At 41.3% G+C, this 24543-nt stretch overlaps 1 protein-coding gene across 5 annotated transcripts in view; it reads left to right on the top strand.

Annotated features, from left to right (window-relative positions):
- Window positions 1-2865: 2865 nt before the first annotated feature.
- The window catches only part of Ulk4 (unc-51 like kinase 4), a 536812-nt gene continuing 515134 nt past the window's right edge, over window positions 2866-24543 (top strand). Inside the window, exons 1-3 of one of the 5 annotated variants that reach the window (XM_046437490.2) lie at window positions 2905-3018; window positions 3652-3885; window positions 5745-5927. In XM_046437490.2, the coding sequence (XP_046293446.1) occupies window positions 5790-5927 (138 nt within the window). In that variant the 5' untranslated portion in view covers window positions 2905-3018; window positions 3652-3885; window positions 5745-5789. Of the gene's footprint in view, window positions 3019-3651; window positions 3886-5744; window positions 5928-17343; window positions 17451-24543 lie in introns of those variants that run through there. The other 4 variants (XM_046437489.2, XM_046437487.2, XM_046437488.2 and 1 more) reach the window with 4 other exon arrangements.

Genomic DNA, 24543 nt, shown 5'->3' with positions numbered 1-24543 from the left:
GTACTCATTCTCCATTACCCTGACCTTTTATTCATGTTGCTTAGATAGTATTTCTACATTTTATCTTGTAAGCAAAAGCTATTGCAGTGAGCCAGCACCCCTGTAATCCCAGTGACCCAGGAGGATGAGACAGAAGGGTTAAAAATTTGAGGCCAGTTTCAGCAAGATAGTGAGACCCTGTCTCAAAATAAAAAGGGCTGGGCTAGGGATGTAGCTCAGTACCTAAATAAATAAATAAATAAATAAAGCAAGTTACTGCATGAGCCACTGCCCTGGGTGATGAGGTCTCTTGATAGTGGAGATTGCATTCCTTTCATCCATTATCAAGAAGAGGATTAAGTGCTTAGGTCCTCAGATTTTTAATGGTGGAGTTGGGATTGCCTCTGCTATGGATCCTGTTTGGCTAAAAAAAAGTCCTTTCTGTGCTCCAGATGTGCCTCATAATTTTCATCTAAGGATGGTTCCCTTCTTTGTTCCTAAGTGCCCTGATGGTTTCAATATCAATCATTTCAGTGAGGTTTTGGGAGCCTCATGGTAAATTCATATGTTCAGCTCCTCCTATTAAACTTCAAGTCCAAGTTATTTTGTGAAGACAATCACAGCCCTTCCCAAGTGTTTTGTTTTGTCTCCCTTCTAAGTGGAAGTAGAGTGTCTTTCTGGGGGCCCACTCTGAATACCTACAATCCTTCAGTCTTCAAAATGTATGTTTTGTTCTAATGTCTCTCCAGGATTCAAGTGAATTTTATGAGTTTATTTTTTGGCTCAAAAATTTTTTGATGACTTTAAATGCATTATTATTATTCATACACTCCTTTGTATGAATTAAAATAAATAATTTTTTCTCCTCTTATGCAACATCTAACACAGTGCTTTGTCCTTAAGAAATTCCTGTGTTGAATGAAGACATTCTATATGATAATCTAGAGGTGAGGAGGATGATGTATTAGGGGCTTCTGAGAAAAGAAGGTTGACTGAGAAACTCACCATTTGAAAACATATGACATTTTTTCTTTTTTGTTTTTGTATTGGGGACTGAACCCAAGGTCACTTTACCACTAGGCTACATCCTCATCCCTTTTTGTTTTTTGAGACAGGGTCTCACCAAGTTGTTGAGGTTGGTCTCCAACTTGAGATCCTTGAGCCTCAGCTGCCCAAGTAGTTAGGATTACAGGCAAGCACCGCTGTGCCCAATTAGTGAATTTAAGAAATTTAAAACATGTTTCAGCTGTTGACTGTTCATACTCAACTTTTTTTGGGGTGGGCGGTGGGGTACCAGGGATTGAACTCAGGGGAACTCAACCACTGAGCCACATCCCCAGCCCTATTTTGTGTTTTATTTAGAGACAGGGTCTGAGTTGCTAAGTGCCTTGCCATTGCTGAGGTTGGCTTTGAACTCCTGATTCTCCTGCTCTGCCTCCTGAGCCTCTGGGATTACAGGAGTCCGCCACTGTGCCGGGCTCAACTTTTTTTTTTTTTTTAAGATTAGTTTGTTAAAGTCTGGACCAGAAGTAGCCACTGAGTCATGTCCATGTGTTTTTCAGCTTATCTTTTTGATACTGTCTTAAAATTATCTGTAGCAGGAATTCTTAAACCTTTCTGGGTTATTAGCACCTCTGTTAAACCCGTGGACTCTAGTCAGAAAAATGTACACGTTTACAAAACATTTTACCTGTCTTAGCAGGTTCATGAATTACCTGGAAGCATCCAAGGAAACCAGGCTAAGAGTCCCCATGATTTAATACTTTTTCTAACATAAAGTCTTAGTTATCAAAACTCGGAATAAACTGAAATATTGTATTCGCTAATTTGGTAGTGGTCCAGGAAGAAATATTTTCCATACCAAAGTTGTTAAAATGCACAACATAGTAAGATTCTTGAGAAGGCAGAAAGGGTCTGAAGGAAAATAATACGAGACATGATTCACCTGAGACCAGAGAGAGTATGGCTATTGGCTTACAAAGTGTGGCCTTTGACTAGCAATTTTGGCATCTCCTGATAATCTGATAGAAGTGTAAATATTTAGCCTCTAGATTTACAGAATCATTAGTTCTGTGGATGAAGCTAGAAAGCTGTGTTTTGTTAACTAGTGCTCCAGGTGATCTTGATGCTCAAGTTTGAAAATCACTGCGCTAACTTGGGTGGAAGGAGGCAGAAGAGGGGCAGGTGGTTCTCAGGTGTCTGGTTGGCGGGAATTTGAAAGCGTGGAGCGTTGTTTATTAAGCCATCAACTCAAGAAGAACTGGTCGGTTTCCTCATCTATAAATTAGGATGATAATCCACAGTCTTTTCTTGTCTCAAGGGTGAGGAACCCGCTTCTGAGCGCTCAGTTGCTCGGACTACGCGACACGTACACCTCAGCTCCTGGAGGACAGTGAAGGCAAGCCTCCACGGCCCCCAACTCTGGAACCACTGTCCAGACAGGTCAGATCTACCTGTACCACACCCCAGTTGCGCGACCTGTTAAGACTGAACACGCAGCGGGGCCTTGCAATTTCAGTCACTGGAAACTATAAGGCTCGGTCCGTTAGCGCCCCGCCTTCCTTCCGGCGTTTGCGTGCTGCCATGGATACGCGCGGTCGAATCTAAATGCTGAGGGGGTGGTCGGCCTGCAAACCCGTAAGCTGCCATTGTGAGTCCCTCCTTCTCTAGCATGTCTCACCCCGGTCTCGAGCCCGTGGTTTCACCTAGGGTAGGGTGTGAGGTCCTTAAAGTTAAGGGAGGCTTCCTGGTGGCCCCTCACTTCCGTGCTCCGGCCAATGGGAAAGGAGACTGAGCAGCCAGTGAGCTCCCTGCTGTTCTTCCGGCGTTCTGCGTGCTGCCCTGGAGACAGCGCGGGCTAATCCAAATGCGGAGGGGAGCTGGGCCAGCGAGGCCAGAGAGTGCATCCGCACCTCCGTCATTCTTCGTTGGTTTTCCCCCCGGTAGTGGGCCAGTGGACTGCTCCAGGCCAAGGCCAAGGCGCGCCCACTCGAGCAAGCGGTCCTGTGGCCTGGCGCCTTCTCCCGATCCAGCGTCCAGGTGCGTGAGGCGGTGGCTGTAGTGGCTGTGAGTCCAGACTAGAATTTTAGCGGACATGAAATAGAGTATGGGCCTAGGGGGGCGCCGTCGGGCAGCCCTCTCCTGATCCTTCGCCCACCGCGACCACTAGGCCTCTCTCTGCTGTCTGTTTTGCACAGTTATTGAACTAAAATTCTACACAACTTCATGGGGCTTTGGTTCGGGTCATACGGGTCACCTGTTCCAGGACCAGGGTGCTCTTTGGTTTGGGCGATACCGGGACCACTTCATAAAATTCAGAGCGGTCGCGTCTTAATAGCACCTCAGCATTTCCAGGGCTCCAAACTGGCCTGCCTGGCTGATGTTCACCGACCTGGGAGGCGGGAGAAGCTGCTTGGGCCACGAGGGGCTGGTGATTACGTAGTGGTTCCAAGCCTGCGCTTAATCAGTCTGTAAAGGGCTGCGAAAAGGATCACCTGTTAGTGGTTAGCACAGTGGTGCTGCCTGTTAAGTCCACGTGTAAGGCTGATTCGCAAACATGGGCATGCATTCGCCTAGAAGCTGTGTATTAACCGCCCTCTGGGCCTCGCCTCTAGAGTAGATGCTGTGCATCTGGGAGGCGCCCAAGGATTTGCATTTCTGTTGATTTCCCAGGTGATGCGGATACTTTCAAGTCAGGGAGTCAATACATTTGGTGAGGTGATTTTTACCTGCGTGTTCCCATCACGTGATCTGTTTCAACGTTCACTGAATGCACGTGTGTAAGTGGCTCTGATTTCTGGCTTCTCAGAAGTTTCCTGAGTGAACTTGTAGATCTAAGAAATCACAGAAGATGCACCACATTTTGAGGAAACGAGGAAGAATAAACTGTGGGAAGAACACGCTTGGGTGAGATTTATAAAGCAATCTAAGGAAGTGGAGGATGAAAGTCAGGGGAGTGGTTACTTTTGGAGAACAGGTTGTGATTCGGCTAGGCTAACTGAGGGGCTTCTTTTGAGGCTGGCAAGGTGCCATTTCCTTACCTGGGTGGTGATTACCAGGGAGTTTCTCGTAATTTATTAAATTATTTATTATGTTGTGGAGTTTTCTGCATTTTATTTTACATGTAAGGAGTTAACAGATTTTTAAAAAAGTGCATTAGGAAGTCTTCAGTGGGGAATGTTTTTGGACTAAGTCAGAATAACCTTAAAGTTTGAAATTTCAAACTTGCAACATAAGTTTAAAATTTATCTAATTTTTTTTTTTTTTTTTTAATTGAGATGGTTTCCCTGTGTTGCCAAGGTTGCCAGAAACTCCTGGGCACAGGAAGTAGCTGGGACTATAGGTGTAGGCATTGCCTATGATCAAACTCTTATATTACTCTAAGAAACAGCTCCAGAGAGAGAATTGCTTGAATGTTTTAAGCCACACTCAGAGGCAGAGGCAGGAGAATTGCCCAGTTCAGGTCCAGCCTTGGTAACAAAGGGGTTACAGGTGATACCACTGCCCTGGCTCTCACTTGATTTACTTTCCCCAAAGATTAGTGATGTTGAACATTTATGTGTTGACAATTGGTTTATTGTCTTTGGAGAAATGTATATGCATATTTTTTGCCCTTGTTTGAATTTTTGTTGTAGGAGTTCATTATATGTTCTTGGTATTAATATCAGATATGATTTGAAAAACATTTTCCCATTCCCTGGCTTTCTGTTGATAGGGTCCTTTGAACAGAAATTATTTTTTTTAACTGCATTTTTTTTTTTTTTTTAACAACTGAGTCTTCATCTTAACACCAGTCAGAATGGCAGTCTTCAAGAATACAAACAATAAAATGCTAGAGAGGATGTGTAGAAAAAGGAACACTTTGGCATTTTTGGTGAGATTGTAAATTACTACAACCACTATGGAAATTAGTATGGAGATTCTGCAAAAAGCTAGGAATGGAACCACCTTGTGATCCAGCTATACCACTCCTCAGTATTTATCCTAAAGAATTAAAGACGTTATGCTATAATGGTACATGCATACCCATGTTTATAGCAGCACAATTCACAGTAGCTGAGTATAGAACTGGCCTAGGTGTCAGTGGACAAATGGATAAAGAAAATGTATGTATGTATACACAAAGAAGTTTTATTCAGCCATAAAGAATGAAATTGTCATTCGCAGGAAAATGGATGAACTTGAGAATGTTAAGTGAAATACGCCAAACTCAAAGTGGGAAATTGTATGTTTGTCTTACAGATGGAAGCCAGAAAGGAAAAAGTTTTTGGTGGGGGAATCTCATGACAAGGGAGATTAATAGAGGAAAGGGAGGGAGGAGAGGGAAAGTGGAAATACTGGGAAACAGTATTAGGCAAATTACATTGTTATATTGTGTGCATGTAGCAACAAATCCCACCATTATATACAACCATGATGTACCAATAAAAATGTGGAAAGTAAACATTGACTTGTACTTTGCATTGTACCAGGTTTTCATGGTAAAAAAGATATCAAGATATATTGGAGAAAAACATCCATTCTGAGTTTGTTACTTATGTTCAAAATGACTTATCTGCACTATTTTTCTTCAGCTCTTGTTGATAGAAAGTTGAATATTGGTTTGTGAATTTTTCTTTTATCTTAGCTTTTGTTTATTCTATAAAAGGTGAATTTTGAGTTTATAGAATTTAGGTTTACTAACATATATTATCCTTCAGTAATTATTCTGTGCTAATCATGCAGCTAGCTTGCATTTATAAATTCCATTTTTGTTTACTATTTAGGAGCTAAAGATGCTGTTTTATCATATGTAAGAAGTTGGACCAGAGATGGAAAACTTTATTCTGTATGAGGAGATTGGCAGAGGAAGCAAGACTGTTGTCTACAAAGGGCGACGGAAGGGAACAATCAATTTTGTGGCGATTCTTTGTACTGAAAAGTGCAAAAGACCTGAAATAACCAACTGGGTGAGTCAAGTGTGTTCTCATCTGTCTGAGGAGGGACGAAGCTACAACCAAGCAAATGTGGCATATGAATGGAATCTACTGAACTCCTTTTGTCAAATGCCACATTTCCCACCTGGATGGGTTGGTTACCTGTCTATTCAGTGCCACCAGTCCTGAAAAATGGCAATTAAACATAACCAGGTTATCACCAATTTAAGGCTTTTTGTTGTTTTTTGGTGCAAGGGAAGCTGTATTCTTCTATAGTTTAGTGTATGTATATGAAACTTTTGGAAAGGACATTGAGTCAAAGTGACTTGGCTTTGAAGTAACTGTCACTCTACAGCCTAGGCTTCTTGGACCCTACCTTTTAAAAAAATTGTATTAAAATATAAAGTTTACTACCTTGGTGTTTTAAATTTTACAGTTCAGTGATAAGTACATTCATATTGTTATGCTAGCACCATCACCATCCTCTTCCATAACTATTCATCTTGTAAAACTAGAACTCTATACCCATTAAAAAAATCAATTCTAGGACTGGGGTCGTAGCTCAGTGGTAGAGTGCTTGCCTCACATGTGTGAGGCCCTGGGTTTGATCCTCAGCACCACATAAAAAAAAGATACTGTGTCCATCTACAACTAAAGAAAAATTGAAAAATCAATTCTGTCCTGTCCTCCAGCTCCTCACAACTACCACTCTATTTTATTTTGTCCTTAGGCTTTTGATGCCTGTAGGTACCTCCTATAAGTGGTATCATACAGTATATGTGTGATTGATTCATTTTGCATAATGTCCTCAAGGTTCATCTGTGTTGTAGCATGCCAGAATTTTTCCTTTGTATATCAACCTAGTACATGCTGCATTTTGCTTCATATATCAATATCCATTTGAGTTGCTTCCATGTTTTAACTATTGTGGATAATACTGCTATGAATATGCATGTACAAACATCTCCTGCTTTCAGTTCCTTTACAAATATACCGAGAGGTGGTATGGCTGGATCCTATGGAAGTACTCCATATTTTGAGGAACCACTATGCTGTTTTCCATAGTGGATATACATTTTAGCCTTTCATCCAACAGTGTATGAGGGTTCCAGTTTCTCCATATCACCACCAATACTTGTTATGGTGTTTTTTTATGGCCAAAACATTGTTTTGATTTGCATTTTTCTAATGACGAGTGATGTTGCATAGCATTTCACGTGATCATCGACTATTGTATTTTTTTTTTTTTTTTTTTTTTGAGTGGTGCTGGAGATCAAACCTAGGGGCCTGGTGCATGCTGGACAAACACTATATCATTGAGCTACATCCCAGCTCTATATTTTTAGAGAAATATTTATTCTAGTTATTTGCCCATTTTATTTTTCTATTTTGTGGAACTGAGTGCTTGAATCCAGGGGTTGCTGAGGCTGGCTGGAACTTATGATCCTCCTGTCTCAGCCTCTGAAGTTGTTGGGATTATAAGTATGTACCTGGTTCTTTGCCGGTGTTTTAATGTGATTAAGTTTTACGAGTTCTCAAAAAAATTGAGTGATCTCATCACATATGATTTGTAAATGTTTTTCTCATTTGCAAATGTTTTCTCTAGATTGAATTTTTCACTGTTGATAGTTTGTACAAAAGTTTTAATTTTTAAGAAGTCTAGTTTTTTCTTTCATTGCCTACCCTTTTGGTGTTATATTCAAAAATCACTGCCAAATCTAATGTTGTGAAGTTTTTGTCCTATAATTTCTTTTTTGAGTTATATAGGTTTAACTTTTTAAAATTTTTTGTTGTAGATAGACAAAATACTTTTATTTTTATATAGTGCTGAGGATCGAACCCTGTGCCTCACATCTGCTAGGCAAGTTCTCTACCACTCGGCTACAACCTCAGCCCTAGTTTTAACTTTAGTGTATAGGTCTTTGATTCATTTTGTGTTAGTTTTCTATATGGTATTAGATAAGGGTCCCAATTTGTGTTTTTGCATGTGAACATCCAGTTTTCCTAGTATCATTGTTGAAAAGACTGTTATTTCCCCCATTGAATAATTTTGGCACTTTTGTTTGAAAGTCATTTGATTGTATCTGTGAGAATTCATTTCTTGGCTCTGTACTATTTCATTGGCCTGTGTCTTGTTCTTATTTATACTTATAATATAATTATAGCTTTGAAGTTAAGTGTTGATATTAGGAAGTATGCATCCTCCCACTTGTTCTTCTTTTGCAATATCACTTTGGTTATTTGGCATGCCTTGAGATTGTGTGAATTTTTTTTTTTTTTAATATTTTTAATTTTTTATTGTGGGTTGTTCAAAACATTACAAATTTCTTGACATATCATATTCCACACTTTGATTCAAGTGGGTTATGAACTCCCACCTTCACCCCATACACAGATTGCAGAATCACATCAGTTACACATCCATTGATTTACATATTGCCATACTAGTGTCTGTTGTGCTCTGCTGCCTTTCCCATCATCCACCCTCCCCCCTCCCCACCTCTCCCCTCCCCTCCCCTCCTCTCTCTCTACCCCCTCCACTGTATAACCCTGAGGGTCTCCTTCCATTACCATGCAATTTCCCTTCTCTCTCCCTTTCCCTCCCACCTCTCATCCCTGTTAAATGTTAATCTTCTTCTCCTGCTCTTCGTCCCTACTCTGATCTTACTCTCCTTATATCAAAGAATACATTTGGCATTTGTTTTTTAGGGATTGGCTAGCTTCACTTAGCATAATCTGCTCTAATGCCATCCATTTCCCTGTAAATTCTATGATTTTGTCATTTTTTAATGCAGAGTAATACTCCATTGTGTATAAATGCCACATTTTTTTTATCCATTCGTCTATTGAAGGGCATCTAGGTTGGTTCCACAGTCTTGCTATTGTGAACTGTGCTGCTATGAACATCGATGTAGCAGTGTCCCTGTAGCATGCTCTTTTTAGGTCTTTAGGGAATAGACCAAGAAGGGGAATAGCTGGGTCAAATGGTGGCTCCATTCCCAGCTTTCCAAGAAATCTCCATACTGCTTTCCAAATTGGCTGCACCAATCTGCAGTCCCACCAGCAATGAACAAGTGTACCCTTTTCCCCACATCCTCGCCAGCACTTGTTGTTGTTTGACTTCATAATGGCTGCCAATCTTACTGGAGTGAGATGGTATCTTAGGGTGGTTTTGATTTGCATTTCTCTGACAGCTAGAGATGGTGAGCATTTTTTCATGTACTTGTTGATTGACTGTATGTCCTCCTCTGAGAAGTGTCTGTTCAGGTCCTTGGCCCATTTGTTGATTGGGTTGTTTGTTCTCTTATTGTCTAATTTTTTGAGTTCTTTGTATACTCTGGATATTAGGGCTCTATCTGAAGTGTGAGGAGTAAAGATTTGTTCCCAGGGTGTAGGCTCCCTATTTACCTCTCTTATTGTTTCTTTTGCTGAGAAAAAACTTTTTAGTTTGAGTAAGTCCCATTTGTTGATTCTAGTTATTAACTTTTGTGCTATGGGTGTCCTATTGAGGAATTTGGAGCCCGACCCCACCGACTGTAGATCGTAGCCAACTTTTTCTTCTATCAGACGGCGCGTCTCTGATTTGATATCAAGCCCCTTGATCCATTTTGAATTCACTTTTGTGCATGGCGAGAGAAAGGGATTCAGTTTCATTTTCATTTTGTTGCATATGGATTTCCAGTTTTCCCAGCACCATTTGTTGAAGATGCTATCCTTCCTCCATTGCATGCTTTTAGCCCCTTTATCAAATATAAGATAGTTGTAGTTTTGTGGATTGGTTTCTGTGTCCTCTATTCTGTACCATTGGTCCACCCGCCTGTTTTGGTACCAGTACCATGCTGTTTTTGTTACTGTTGCTCTGTAGTATAGTTTGAAGTCTGGTATCGCTATACCTCCTGATTCACACTTCCTGCTTAGCATTGTTTTTGCTATTCTGGGTCTTTTATTTTTCCATATGAATTTCATGATTGCTTTCTCTATTTCTACAAGAAATGCTGTTGGGATTTTGATTGGCATTGCATTAAACCTATAGAGAACTTTTGGTAATATCGCCATTTTGATGATGTTAGTTCTGCCTATCCATGAACAGGGTATATTTTTCCATCTTCTAAGATCTTCTATTTCTCTCTTTAGGGTTCTGTAGTTTTCATTGTATAAGTCTTTCACCTCTTTTGTTAGGTTGATTCCCAAGTATTTTATTTTTTTTTAAGATATTGTGAATGGAGTGGTTGTCCTCACTTCCATTTCAGAGGATTTGTCGCTGATATACAGGAATGCCTTTGATTTATGTGTGTTGATTTTATATCCTGCCACTTTGCTGAATTCATTTATTAGCTCTAATAGTTTCTTTGTAGAGCCTTTTGGGTCTGCTAGGTATAGAATCATATCATCTGCAAATAGTGATAATTTAAGTTCTTCTTTTCCTATTTTTATGCCTTTAATTTCTTTCGTCTAATTGCTCTGGCCAGTGTTTCGAGAACTATGTTGAAGAGAAGTGGAGAGAGAGGGCATCCCTGTCTTGTTCCAGATTTTAGAGGGAATGCCTTCAGTTTTTCTCCATTCAGAATGATGCTAGCCTGAGGCTTAGCATAGATTGCTTTTACAATATTGAGGTATGTTCCTGTTATCCCTAGTTTTTCTAGAGTTTTGAACATAAAGGGATGCTGTACTTTGTCGAATGCTTTTTCCGCATCTATCGATGATCATATGGTTCTTATTTTTAAGTCTATTGATGTGGTGAATAACATTTATTGATTTCCGTATATTGAACCAGCCTTGCATCCCAGGGATGAATCCTACTTGATCATGGTGTACAATTTTTTTGATATGTTTTTGTATCCGATTCGCCAGAATTTTATTGAGGATTTTTGCATCTAGGTTTATTAGAGATATTGGTCTGTAGTTTTCTTTCTTTGAAGTGTCTTTGTCTGGTTTAGGTATCAGGGTGATGTTGGCCTCATAGAATGAATTTGGAAGTTCTCCCTCCTTTTCTATTTCCTGAAGTAGCTTGAAAAGTATTGGTATTAGTTCTTCTTTAAAGGTTTTATAAAATTCTGCTGTATACCCATCCGGTCCTGGGCTTTTCTTAGTTGGTAGTCTTTTTATGGTTTCTTCTATTTCCTCAATTGATATTGGTCTGTTTAGGTTTTCTATATCCTCCTGACTCAATCTGGGCAGATCATGACTTAAGAAATTTATCTATGCCTTCACTATTTTCTAATTTATTGGAGTATAAGGATTCAAAATAGTTTTTGATTATCTTCTGTATTTCTGAAGTGTCTGTTGTGATATTGCCTTTTTCATCCCGTATGCTAGTAATTTGAGTTCTCTCTCTTCTTCTCTTCGCTAGCATGGCTAAGGGTCTGTCAATTTTGTTTATTTTTTCAAAGAACCAACTTTTAGTTTTGTCAATTTTTTCAATTGTTTCTTTTGTTTCGATTTCATTAATTTCAGCTCTGATTTTAATTATTTCTTGCCTTCTACTTCTTTTGCTGTTGTTTTGCTCTTCTTTTTCTAGGATTTTTGAGATGAAGTATGAGATCATTTATTTGTTGGTTTTTTCTTTTTTTAAGGAATGAACTCCAAGCAATGAATTTTCCTCTTAAAACTGCTTTCAATGTGTCCCATAGATTCCGATATGTTGTGTCTGTGTTTTCATTTATCTCTAAGAATTTTTTAATTTCCTCCTTGATGTCTTCTATAACCCATTGATCATTCAGTAACCTGTTGTTCATTCTCCAAGTGATGTATGCTTTTTCCTTCCTTCTTTTATCGTTGATTTTCAGTTTCATTCCATTATGATCAGATAAAATGCATGGTATTATCTCTACTCCTTTATATTGTCTAAGAGTTGCCCTGTGACATAATATATGATCTATTTTTGAGAAGGATCCATGTGCTGCTGAGAAAAAAGTGTAACTGCTTGATGTTGGGTGGTATACTCTATATATGTCAATTAGGTCTAGGTTATTAATAGTGTTATTGAGTTCTATAGTTTCCTTATTCAACTTTTGTTTGGAAGATCTGTCCAGTGGCGAGAGAGGTGTGTTGAAGTCTCCCATGATAATGGTATGGTGGTCTATTAGACTCTTGAACTTGAGAAGAGTTTGTTTGACGAACATAGCTGCACCATTGTTTGGGGCATAAATGTTTATGATTGTTATGTCTTGTTGGTGTATGGTTCCCTTAAGCAGTATGTAGTGTCCCTCTTTATCCCTTTTGATTAACTTTGGCTTGAAATCTATTTTATTTGATATGAGTATGGACACTCCTGCTTGTTTCCGAAGTCCATATGAGTGATATGATTTTTCCCAACCTTTCACCTTCAGCCTATGTATGTCTTTTCCTAGCAAATGCGTCTCCTGTAGGCAGCATATTGTTGGGTCTTGTTTTGTGATCCATTCTACTAGCCTGTGTCTCTTAATTGGTGAGTTTAAGCCATTAACATTTAGGGTTATTATTGAGATATGGGTTGTTCTTCCAGCCATATTTGTTTATTTCTGTTACTAAACATGGTTTGTTTTCCTCTTTGATTATTTTCCCCCCCTTTACTGTCCTACCTCCCACTGTTGGTTTTCATTGTTATTTTCCATTTCCTCTTCCTGTAATGCTTTGGCGAGGATGTTTTGAAGAGATGGTTTTCTAGCTGCGAATTCTTTAAACTTTTGTTTATCGTGGAAGGTTTTAATTTCATCTTCCATCCTGAAGCTTAATTTCGCTGGATACACAATTCTTGGTTGGAACCCATTTTCTTTCAGTGTTTGAAATATGTTATTCCAGGATCTTCTAGCTTTCAGAGTCTGTGTTGAAAGATCAGCTGTTATCCTGATTGGCTTACCCCTAAATGTAATCTGCTTCCTTTCTCTTGTAGCTTTTAAAATTCTCTCCTTATTCTGTATGTTGGGCATCTTCATTATAATGTGTCTAGGTGTGGATCTCTTATGATTTTGCACATTCGGCGTCCTGTAGGCTTCTAGGATTTGGGATTCTGTCTCATTCTTCAAGTCTGGGAAGTTTTCTTGTATTATTTCATTGAATAGACTGCTCATTCCTTTGGTTTGGAGCTCTGTACCTTCCTGTATCCCAATGACTCTTAAGTTTGGTCTCTTAATGTTATCCCATATTTCTTGGATGTTCTGCTCATGGTTTCTTAACAGTCTTGCTGAGCTGTCTGTTCTTTTCCAGTTGAAATACTTTGTCTTCATTGTCTGATGTTCTATCTTCTAAGTGTTCTACTCTGCTGGTAGTATTCTCCATTGAGTTTTTAAGTTGGTTTATTGCTTCCTGCATTTCTAGGATTTCTGTTTGTTTGTTTTTTATAACCTCTATCTCCCTGTATAATTGATCCTTTGCTTCCTGGATTTGTTTGCGTAATTCATTGTCGAGGTGATCTTTCATTGTCTGATTTTGCTGTTTAATGTCTTCCTTGATACTCCAGATCATCTGAAGCATGTATATCCTGAATTCTTTATCTGACATTCCATCTGCTGCAGCTGTTACCTCTTCTAAAGTTGCGTTGACCTGCATTGCTTGTGGTCCTTTCTTTCCCTGTCTTTTCATACTGCTTGCGTATCTTTCCTGCAGGTGCGGGCAGCGGCTCTGCTCTCTCCTTATTCCAATTGGGGTGTTGTGGCTACCACGCCAGCAGGTCACTGGGCCTGTTCTGGGCGCTGGCGGCGGCTCTGTTCTGCCGCTACTCCAATTGGGGTGACAAGTGTACCACGCCGGCAGGCCACCGGGCCTGATCCGCCGGTCGGTTGCAGGTTTGCCTACCCTGCAGGCGCGGGCGGCGGCTCTACTCTGCCCCTACTCCAAATGGGGTGACGTGTCTGTCGTACTGGCAGGCCACTGGGCCTGTCCAGCTGGTCGGTCGCAGATCTGCCTACCTTTCGGGCACAGGTGGAGGCTCTGCTCTGCCGCTACTCCAATTGGGGTGTCGTGACTACCCCGCCTGCAGGACGCTGGGCCTGTTCCTGGCACGGGCGGTGACTCTGCTCTGCCCCTACTCCAATTAGGGTGGTGTGTGTACCACGCCGGCAGGCTCCTGGGCCTGATCCACCGGTCTGTTGCAGGTCTGCCTACCTTGGAGGCGTGGGCGGCGGATCTGCCCTGCCCCTCCTACCACGCCTGCGGACCCCTGGGCCTGATCTGCAGGTTGGTCACAGGTCTGCTCACCCTGCGGGCATGGGTGGCGGTTCCGCTCCGCCCCCACTCCAATTGGGGTCACGTGACCACCACACCGGCAGGGCCTGATCCGGGCGTGGGAGAAGGATCTGCTCTGCCCCTACTCAAGTTGGGGTGACGTGTGTACCACACTGGCAGGCCACTGGGCCTGACCCGCCAGGCTGTCACAGGTCTGTTTACCTTGCAAGCGCGAACGGCGGCTCTGCCCTGCCCCTCCTACCACGCCCATGTACCACTGGGTCGTGGGTCTGCCCACCTTGCGGGTGCGGGTGGCGGCTCCGCTCCGCCCCCTCTCCAATTGGGGTCACGTGGTCACCTCGCTGGCGAGCCGCTGGGCTTGCTCCGGGCGCTGGCGGCGGCCCGTCTCCTCCCCTCTGGCTCGAGGACAAATTGAGGAGACTCGGGTGTCTGTGCCTCACCCCCCCTACCAGGAGACCAACTGTTTATGTTGCCGCTGGTATTGATGAAGTTCTCTCCTCCGCCGCTTTCTGATGACATCAGATCTCTGCCATGTTGGTATCCTATGCGAATGGCAGCATTTCGTTCCCCTTGCCGGGCAACCCAAGCAACGGGTGAGTCCTGACCGGCCCTCAGCAGGACCCGGACCGAGAAGCAGTTTCCGCGGGCTCCTAGCCCCGGGCCAGGGAAGTTCCGGGAGCCGGAACTCGGCCGCTCCGTGCTCGGTGTAAGCTCCTATAAGTGTAGGCTCCAAGAAGCAGTCCCTGCGGGCTCAGTTCCGGGAGCCGGAATTCGGCCGCTTATTGCTTGGTGTATGCTCTGATAGGAGCAGGGTCCAAGAAGCAGCCTCCGCAGGCTCCGCAGCCCTTGGCCAGGGCGGTTCCGGGACGGTTCCGGGAGCCGGAACTCCGCCGCCCCGCACTCGGTGTTCGCTCCGATAAGATCAGGTTCTAAGAAGCACCCAGGCACTGAACCCTAGCAATCTGTCTGCAAGCCGCAGGTGAATTGCAGCCTGAAATTACCTGTTCTATGGCTGAATGAGCTGCGGTCAGTCGAAAACAGGTATGGTGACGTCAGCTTTCCAACATGGTGGCTGCTGGCCTCCTCTGTGGTCTGACCGGTGTGGAGAACCGAGATGGACCGCTTCCTTCCCCCGTCTCGAACCCAGAATTCAGCCCTGAGTACGGTGCTTGCGCGGCTGGCAGAAACTGCAGCGCTGTATCCCTGCGTCGCTATCTCCTCGTTTCCCAGCGCGCGCTGCAGACTCTAGCCGCGGGGCGATTTGCTGAATAAGCAGTGTTACCCTCCGTGCGACAAACCTCTCGCGTTTGAGTCCCCGTAGCCGATCCTCGTGCGATGAAAATCCTACCTCCAGGTTCTGGAGCACCCCACTATTGCTGGAAATTCCTAACAAGATAGCCTTTAGCTGTCCTGACTCGTCATTCTCCCACACAGTGAAGCAGCACACGGGGGCAATGCACTCCCCTCGCCGCCATCTTCCTTGATTGTGTGAATTTTTGTTCAGGTTTTTGTACTTATGCAAAAAACCTGGAATTTTGGTAGGGATTACATTGAATGACTAGGTTGTGTTGGCTAGTATTGACATCTTAAATCTTCTTCATGAACATGGGATATGTTTCCATTTGTCTTTTTAAAAGTTTGTTCAACAGGGCAGGGGTTGTGGCTCTGTGGTAGAGTGCTTGCCTAGCATGTGTGAGGCACTGGATTTGATCCTCAGCACCACATAAAAATAAATAAAATTAAAAAATAATTTGGAAATATTTCTAAAAAAAAAATTCAACAATGGTTTGCAGTTTTCATTATATACGAGTCTTACCTCTTTATTTAATACTTATGAAATTTATTTATTTTTTTTCTTTACAGTGTTGGGGATTATACCCAGGACATGCTAGGCAAGCACTGTCATTGAGCTATAGTGCTCCCCCAACCCCCCGCCATTTTATTCTTTTTGATGGTATTATAAATGGAATTGTTTTCTTTATTTTATTTTCAAATTTATTTGTTAGTGTATAGAAGTAAAGCTAGTTTTGGAGTGTTGACTTTGTACTGTGCTACTTGACTATGTTTATTCTGCTAGTTTTTTTTTTTTTTTTGGTACAGGGGATTGAACTCGGGGGGACTCAACCAGTGAGCCAATTCCCAGCCCTATTTTGTAATTTTGTATTTTATTTATTTAGAGACAGGGTCTCAATGAGTTGCTTAGTGCTTCACTTTTGCTGAGGCTGGCTTTGAACCCATGATCCTCCTGCCTCAGCCTCCAGAGCTGTTGGGATTATAGGCATGTGCCACTGCACCAGGCTCTGCTGGTTTTTTGTATGTGGAATTTTAAGGGCTTTCTACATATAAAATCAATTATGTCATCTGCAAGCAGAGAATTTTGTTTTTCTAATTAGGAAGGAAAGTAAAATTCTTAACTAAATATTCTAGCTGGGACTTCTAATACTTTGAATAAAACTGAGAATGGATATTCTTGCTTTATTCCTGATCTTATAGGAGAAGCTTTCAACCTTTCACCATTGAGTATGTTGCTTGCTTTGGTTTTTCAAATACAGATTTCATATGTTGAGATAGTTTCCTTCCATTCCTAGTTTGAGGTTTTTTTTTCCACAACAAGTGTTAACTTTTGTCAAGTGTTTTTTTTTTTTTCTGCATTAAGTGAGATTATCCTGTGCCGTTTTTCTTCATTCCATCAATGTGGTATGTTGTCTCGATTTCATATTTTAAACTATATTTGTTTTAGGAATAAATACACTTGGCTATTGTGTATAATTCTTTTAATATGTTGAATTCAGTTTGTTAGTGTTTTGTTGGACATACTGTTTTTAAAGTTTTTAAATTTTTTTTTAGTTATAGGTGGACACAATCTTTATTTTTATGTGGTGCTGCTGAGGATCGAACCCAGTGTCTCACACATGCTAGTGAGCGCTCTACCTCTGAGCCACAACCCCCAGTCCTTTTTGGACCTTTTTGTAACTACAGCTTCAGGTATCCTAATTTACAAGTCACCTCTTTCAGGATACTCCTGGGTAATCTATCTAGCTAACATAGTAAAGTCATTTTTGTTAAAGTGTCATCCCTTTCTCTGATCATATTCCATTGGCATTTTGGAGTCCATCAGTGGCTTAATTTAGGGGTGGTGGTGAATAATTGGGAATTTTCAGAGACTACAGTAGAGCCATGAGGTGGGAAGATTTTAGGCAGGAGACTTTGTGACACTTTTGAAACTTATCAAGGTCCAGAATGAGTGCCACCTCTATTAAATCTCTTGACTCTTTCACCCTGGCAGGGGACCTGATCACAGCCGGGAGACAATCTTGCCAGGAGAATGCAATTTGTGACACATACTGCAAATGCCAGATGTGAAAGTGGATGCCAGAATCCCAGTGAAAACATGTTAGTAACTGGTGCCGTTCCAAGTACAACAAATGCTATTGAGAATTGTGCTGGATACCAGGAGGAGTGCTTATGTAAGGCTGGGGTTTTGGGGGTCTTGGGTCCTAGGCACAACTAGGTAGGGTCCTGGAGCCATGACTTAACTGGCTGGATGAACTTGGTCAAGTTGTCGAACTGGTTTAAGCCTCATCTTCAGTGGGAAAATCTAAAGTTTTCTTTATAAAAAGGGAAAATAGCAGTACTCACCTAAAGAGTTGAGAATTTACTGTGAAAATCTACCCCAAAATCTGTAATGTCATTTTTTTCCTTCCACATTAATTATTGTCATTACTCTTATTTCTGAGTCGACTAAGGATAAACTCTGATTTTTCTGTCAGTTCTTCCTAAGCACTTCATATTTCTTTCCCTAGTGTTTCCACAGTACCTGGTTCCTGGACTCTTCTTTAAAATACTGCATCCTATCCATACTGGTTAATGAATGACTGAGTGCCTTGTGGGGCTGCCGTGGCCTGTTTCTTGGGACCTCTGATCCCACCCCCTGACATCACAAGTGGTCACCAGACACCTGGCCAGTGCCCATATCTGTGGCTGATGACCTATTTTGAACATCACCTCTTTCCGTAACAGGATTTATCAATTTTACTGTTTGTCTTCCCATGTCTGACTCTATCATAGCTCCAAGCTCACCATTTACACTCATTCATTCAACATGTACTTACTGGGTCCCTGCTCTGTTCTGGCACATTTCTAGTCCCTGGAGATTGAGCAGTGAGGAAGACAAAGTCCCTATCCTCAGAAAACTTCCATTTTGTTTGGAAAGATCTGTAATAGTTACTAGTGTGGGTTGCCAGAAGAAAAATAAAGCAGGTAATGGAAAGAATGATGATGGTCACTGCATAGTTAGGGCAGCTGGTAGGATCCTGAGGTGAAATGTGGGCAGAGGTGAGGGAGGGAGCCAGCCAAGAGAGTGTCTGGGGTGGAGAATGGGGATAACCAGGCAAAGGAAGCAGCAAGTGTGCAGGCCTGGAGGTTGGAGAAAGTTTGGTGTGGGTGAGGAACAGGAGAGACCAGTGTGGCCAGGACATGGTAGTTGGGGAGGGTCCCTTGCTGGTGGGAAGACTTACAGGGTTTTCAGGAGGGGGGTGACAGGCTCCTGAGTAAGTTCTCTCTGGCATCTGTATGGAGAAGAGATTGTGCAGATTGGGTAGAATTGGGGAGCTAGTTGGGAGACCATTGTAAGCGGGGAATGGTGGTGACTGGGACTAGGGTGGTTATAGTAGAGATGGTGAGAAGTCATAGATAGGGTGTTTATTTACATACTCATTTAAGGTAGACTTTCAAATTTTTTTTTAAAAAAATTTATTTTTAGCTGTAGTTGGACACAATATATTTTATTTTTGTGTGGTGCTGAGGATCGAACCTAGGGCTTCACATATGCTAGGTGAGTGTTCTACCTCTGAGCCACAACCCCAGCCCCTCAAATTTTCTTTCAAAAGTTTTGTCCAGTAAGTTCTTTGAGGTATTATTTGAGATAAAATGCACAGATCAGTCTACAATTCAATGGCTTCTTTTTCCTCAGTATTGGAGAATAAACCCAGGGTTGCTTTACCACTGAGCTATGTCGCCAGCCTTCCCTATCACCCATTTTGATTTCGAGACAGGGTCTTGCTGAGTTACCAGGGCAAGTCTTGAACTTGAGATCCACCTGGCTCAAGTCTTTTGAGTTGCTAGGATTACAGGTGTATTCCACCATGCTCAGTTCATATTTGATGACTTCAATCAAACGTATACAGTCTTGTAACAAATCTCCAAGTCAATATATAGAGTATATCCCTCTTTCCAGAAAGTACTTCATGCCGCTTCACAAATATCTTGTTCTTCAATACCCTTTTGTAACGACTGCCCTTATTTCTGGCATTGAAGATTTTTTTTTCTTAAACATCAAATAAATGGATTCCTGTGGTGACTCTTGTGTTGTACTTCTTTTTATTATCATACTTTTGAGATTTATCTGTTATTGCAAGTATTAGTCACTTTATTTACCAAAAAGTATACATTTGTGTGCACGCACGCTCTTGGGATTGAACACGGGTATTTAACTACTGAGCTATATCCCCAGCCCTTTTTATATATTATTTTGAGACAGGGTCTCCCTAAGTTGCTGAGGCTGGCTTTGAATTCATGATGCTCCTGCCTCAACCTCCTGAGCAACTGGAATTACAAATTACAAGTATGCTCCACTGTGCCCAGCTTGAGTCTTTTTATAGAAGTAAAGCATACATGCAAAAAAAAGTATTCAATCATAGTTGTTCAAATCTTCCTGAAGATGTGCTTATGCATCCAGCATCCAGCCACAGAACATGAGCATTATTCTACAGACCGTTCATACCTTTTTTCAGACCCTCTCAAGTATGATGACGGTCCTGACTTCTTACATTACAGATATTGTCTTGCTGGTTTTGAGCTTATGTGAACAGATAATTTTGCGTTCTCTTGTAAAGTAGAGCTGAGGGTTTGGATGATGAATTGGATATGAAGTGTGAAAGAGAAACCAAAGATTATTCTACAATTTTGGGCTGGGGTGACTGGATTGATGGTGATGTCATTTCCTAAGAGGGGAAAGTCTAGGTACGAGGGTTCATTGGTCACTTAAATTTTGAGGTATCCATTTTTACATTCAAACAGATATGTAAAGACAATGAGTGTTTGAGTCTGCATTTAGGGGGAAGTTCAGGGTGGAGTTGAATATTTGAGTGTCATTAGCTGGTAGGTATTAGGTGAATATGAGAAGATGGGTGAGCACTGAGGACCTTCACTGCAACACATAGCATAAGCAGAAGTAGCAAAGTAGTATGAAAGGGAGCATCCAGTGAAAGGAGAGCTGGAAAAGAATGGGATGATGTGCTGTGGACTGACTTGGTCATTGCCCATTCTGGCATGCTTTCTTGTTCTGCAGACTCGGGGAAGCTACAAACAGCAATTCTCCAATTTATAGAGTTTTTGATGAAATTATCCCCTTTAGATGTACTAGAGGAGACTTGGTTTCCAAACTGATGTAAGTGATGAGAGAGGCCTCAAGGGACCGATTTGTCAGTTGGGTTGAGACTGGTGGTGCTGGATGTCTTAGTGGTGGCAGAGGTAACACACTAGCTGTCAGCTGTTTCTGGTTGTGGCTTAGTTTTATGGTGTGATTTTTGGGAATCTTCTGGAAGTTCAGCTTAGAAGCTGTCCAATGAACCTTATTGACAATTGTTTGAGTTTCCCATGCCCCTGAGGGGTTTCTTTTGTTGCCAGAGTGAATTCAGTTTTCTGAAGCTGAAAACTTTGGCCAAATATGTGGTGTCATGGAAATCAAGTAAAGAAAGCGATGCAGGGAGAAGAGAAATCAATTGTGTGAAATGCAGCTGATAAGGTGAGGACTGAGGATTTGACAACAGAGGCCACGGATGACCTTAAAGATGGTGGTTTTGGTGAATTGCTGTGGATAAAAGCCGGAACTGGTTTAAGAGGAAGTGGGAGGAGGTGGAGGCCACTCTTGAGTTTTGATGAAGCAAGGAGCAGAGAAATAGGGTGACAGCTGGATGGCAATATGGGGCATTAGGAGTTACATGTGACTCCTGATGAGAGACCTCAAATCCCAGGGCTTGAAGCAGATGGCCTATTTTCTCAGGTGAAGGAAGTCTTGGATTTATAACCTGGTTTCACCAAATGCCTCTTAGCTATTGTTTGTCTCTTCTGTCTTTATTGCTTGGCTGTGTTTAAGGCCACTTTACAGTTGCTGGGTGACAATACCTTTAGCCATCATGCCAGTTTTCCTGGGTAGGAAGGGGGTGCTTAGGTGTTACTTGGTGTCTTGAATAAAACCCCTTTAAAGTTTCCTAGGAAACTTCAGCCAGTGACTTGACTAACATCTTGGTGCCTTTCCTCTGCCCCCTCACCTGTACAGAAAGTGAGGAAGTGTTTTTTTTTTTTTCTGTCCAGGCATGAAGCTGTCTTTGGCAATATAGGAACTCTGTATTAATCATGTAGGTGAAAGGGGTATTAGGTAAGCCACTGGAGCCTCTCCACAGAGATAATTGCAGGGAATGAGCCAGTATAAAGGGAAAATGAATGTAGGGTAGGGAGGAGATGACTGTCAAAGTGAAGTTTGCATGGGATCTTGTATACCTGAGGAAACAGTGGCTTTTGAAAGGAGGGTGGACAGTTGAGAGGAGAATGGGGTAGAGATAAGGATGCTGCTTGATAGACCTGGTGTCAGGAGCAAGAGAAAGTCCTGAGGGATTTTGCTGTCTCTGAAATTAGCAGTCATCAATTAAGAGGTGGGAGGAGGGGAAGGCAGTATTAGAGGTTTGAGGAAAGAGGAGGTGAGAATAGCCTCTTGAAGGTCAGGTAATTGGTGGCCTTTTGAGATTGTGACCTGGTGGTTTGTGTCTACTTCAGCTGTTGAATATATGCAGGATTGTAGAAGGCTGAATTTAGCTGGAATTGGGATCTAGGACAAGGGAAAGGGAAGTGAGTGTGCTCACAGGCATGTGTGGTAGATTTTGGAGGTCATGATTTTTAGGGAAAACTAGCAACACTTCTCTCAAATATAATGGGGGTCACAAATATAATTGTATGTTTCCTAGTAGCCACATTGAAAAAGAAAAAAGGGACTGGGGGTGTAGCTCGGTGGTAGAGCATCTTCCTTACATGTGCAAGGTTCAGGTTTGAGATTTGATCTCGGGCAACACACACGAACACAAGGGTAAAATTAACTTAAATGTATTAAAACACAATAAATACAGTACCTTATTTCAACACGCAATTTTTGATCAAAACTTGGTCATTTCCATTCATTCAGGTATTAAGTTTTTAGAATCTGGTGTATATTTGACACTTAGAACATATCTGTTCATATTGGCTGCTTTGTAATTGCCCTGTATGGCAAGCAGCTCCTATATTGTATAGTACGGGTCTGCAGAGTAACTATGGGTGGTTGAGGTGGGGGTAGGCGGCAAGGTTGCCAGAGATGATGTGGCCCTGTAACGAACACCGGAAGAGTAAGTAGGTATTGGGTGGAAGTTGAATACTGGGGAGTGTCAGAGTGTGCTGAGGACTGAATTCTGATGGTGAATCTGTGGGAATTTCATCTCTTTCCATCAGGACCTCTGTGTTCCTGTGCCTGAATCAGTGGGCATCCTTAAACATGCTTGCTACATGGCCTTCACCATTCTTTAGTGGTCTTTTTAGTTTTATGGTTTCTTAGTCCTTAAATTCTTTCTTGATCACTCTGATTATTGTTTTTCTCATCTGTTTTCTAAATCATTTTCCTCTAATTGTGTTACACTATGAGCTTATCTAGTTCTGAGAGTGTACCACATATTCCATTTTTAAAAAGCTCTATTTCTAAATAAAGTGACAATAAGATTTGTGATCTTTTTTTTTTTTAAAAGAATCTGAGGCACTTTTGTACTTGTCAGCCATTCTAGGTATTTTCAAAGACTTCTTAAAATTGTATAAGTTTAAAATACAACATGTTTTCACTTACATCTACATAGTGAAATGATTACTACAGATAAGCAATTTAACATAACTGTCATTTTATATAGTAAAGATGTGTGTGTATGTAGAGCACCTACGATCTAGTCTCTTGGATAATTTCCAGTAAAACTACAGAATTAGCTATAGTCCATATGCTGTATTTTTGGGTCTTTAGACTTATTCATCTTGCATAACTGCAATTTTGTGCTTTTTGACCTTCATCTCCCCATTTCTCTCCCCCTCCCACTTCTGGTTAGCCTCTTTCTGTTTTGTATTTACATAATCCACTTTTTTTGGTAGATTATTTTCAATCCCCGGGGATTGAATCCAGGGATGCTTAACCACTAAGCTACATCTCCAGCTCTTTTCATTTTCTATTTTGAGATAGGGCCTTGCTAAGTTGCTGAGGCCGACTTTGAATTCGTGATCTTCCTTCCTCCAGAATGACTGGGCATGTGCCACTGTACCTGGTTTATAATCCACTTTTTAAAAAGATTTAATTCTAAGTCTTGATGATTGACTTCTAATGCACATAGCTTTGTGATTTTAGTTTTCATATTTAATGGAATTTTAAAGCAAAGCCCCTGAAGCAATTTAGTATTTTTAAATTGACAGACTTTTGCATTTTTGTTTTTAGTGCACAAGTATTAAGGTCAAATAAAAATATACAGTTTTAAGATCACTGTGTTCATTGTGATTTCTTTTAATAATCTGGATAAATTGACATTAGGACTCAATAAGAATATTTTTGAAAAAGAAGATTGTAAAATCCTGAGTTCTTTTAAATGTTATAAAAGTAATGCATACTCATAATAGAAAATCTGGACAATATAGAAAAATGGATAGAAGAAAAAAGGTGCACTGAAGACAATCACTGTTAGTTTTGGTTTGTCTTTGTTTTTTTCTTTGAGATGGGGTATTATGATGTTGCCCAAGCTGACCTTGAACTTCAGACCTTCTTACCTCAGCTTCCCGAGTGACTGGGATTACAGGCAAGCACCACCACAATGTGTGAGGTCTTTATTTTTTAGTATCCCATCATATCTATTCTCTGTGTATGTAAGGTGCAACAGTTATTAACTAAGCTTTGTGTTCTGAGCACCTTTAAGGTAGGTGAGGCTAAGCTATGATGTTCAATAGTTCATATCTATTAAATGCATTTTCTACTTACAGTATTTTCAATTTAGGATGGATTTATTGGACTACAACCTCATAAGTCAAGGAGCATCTATATTTCTACTAACAGCTGCATGTACATCTTCTAGTTATTAACCATAAATCTTGTACAATCTGTATTTACACAGATGCATTTTTGTTGTTGTTGCGGGGCTGGGGATTGAACACATGGCCTTGTACGTGCAAGGCAAGTACTCTATCAACTGAGCTATATCCTCAGCCCCCAGATGCATGTTTTTTAAGATTATACACTGTTAGCATTTTTCCATGTGACTGGCATTCCTAACCATTATTTCTAATGTCTGTAAGTAAATTCCACCACTTTTCTTTTTAATATATTTTTAGTTGTAAATAAACACACAGTATCTTTGTTTTTAATGTGGTACTCAGGATC

The sequence above is a fragment of the Marmota monax genome, unplaced genomic scaffold (assembly GCF_021218885.2).
Source record: "Marmota monax isolate L192 unplaced genomic scaffold, Marmota_monax_Labrador192_F-V1.1 WCK01_AAM20220418_F8-fsc00021, whole genome shotgun sequence".
In the NCBI taxonomy this organism is placed as follows: Eukaryota; Metazoa; Chordata; class Mammalia; order Rodentia; family Sciuridae; genus Marmota; species Marmota monax.
The sequence above is the reverse complement of the archived record's forward strand: the minus strand, read 5'-3'. Positions and strand labels throughout refer to the sequence as shown.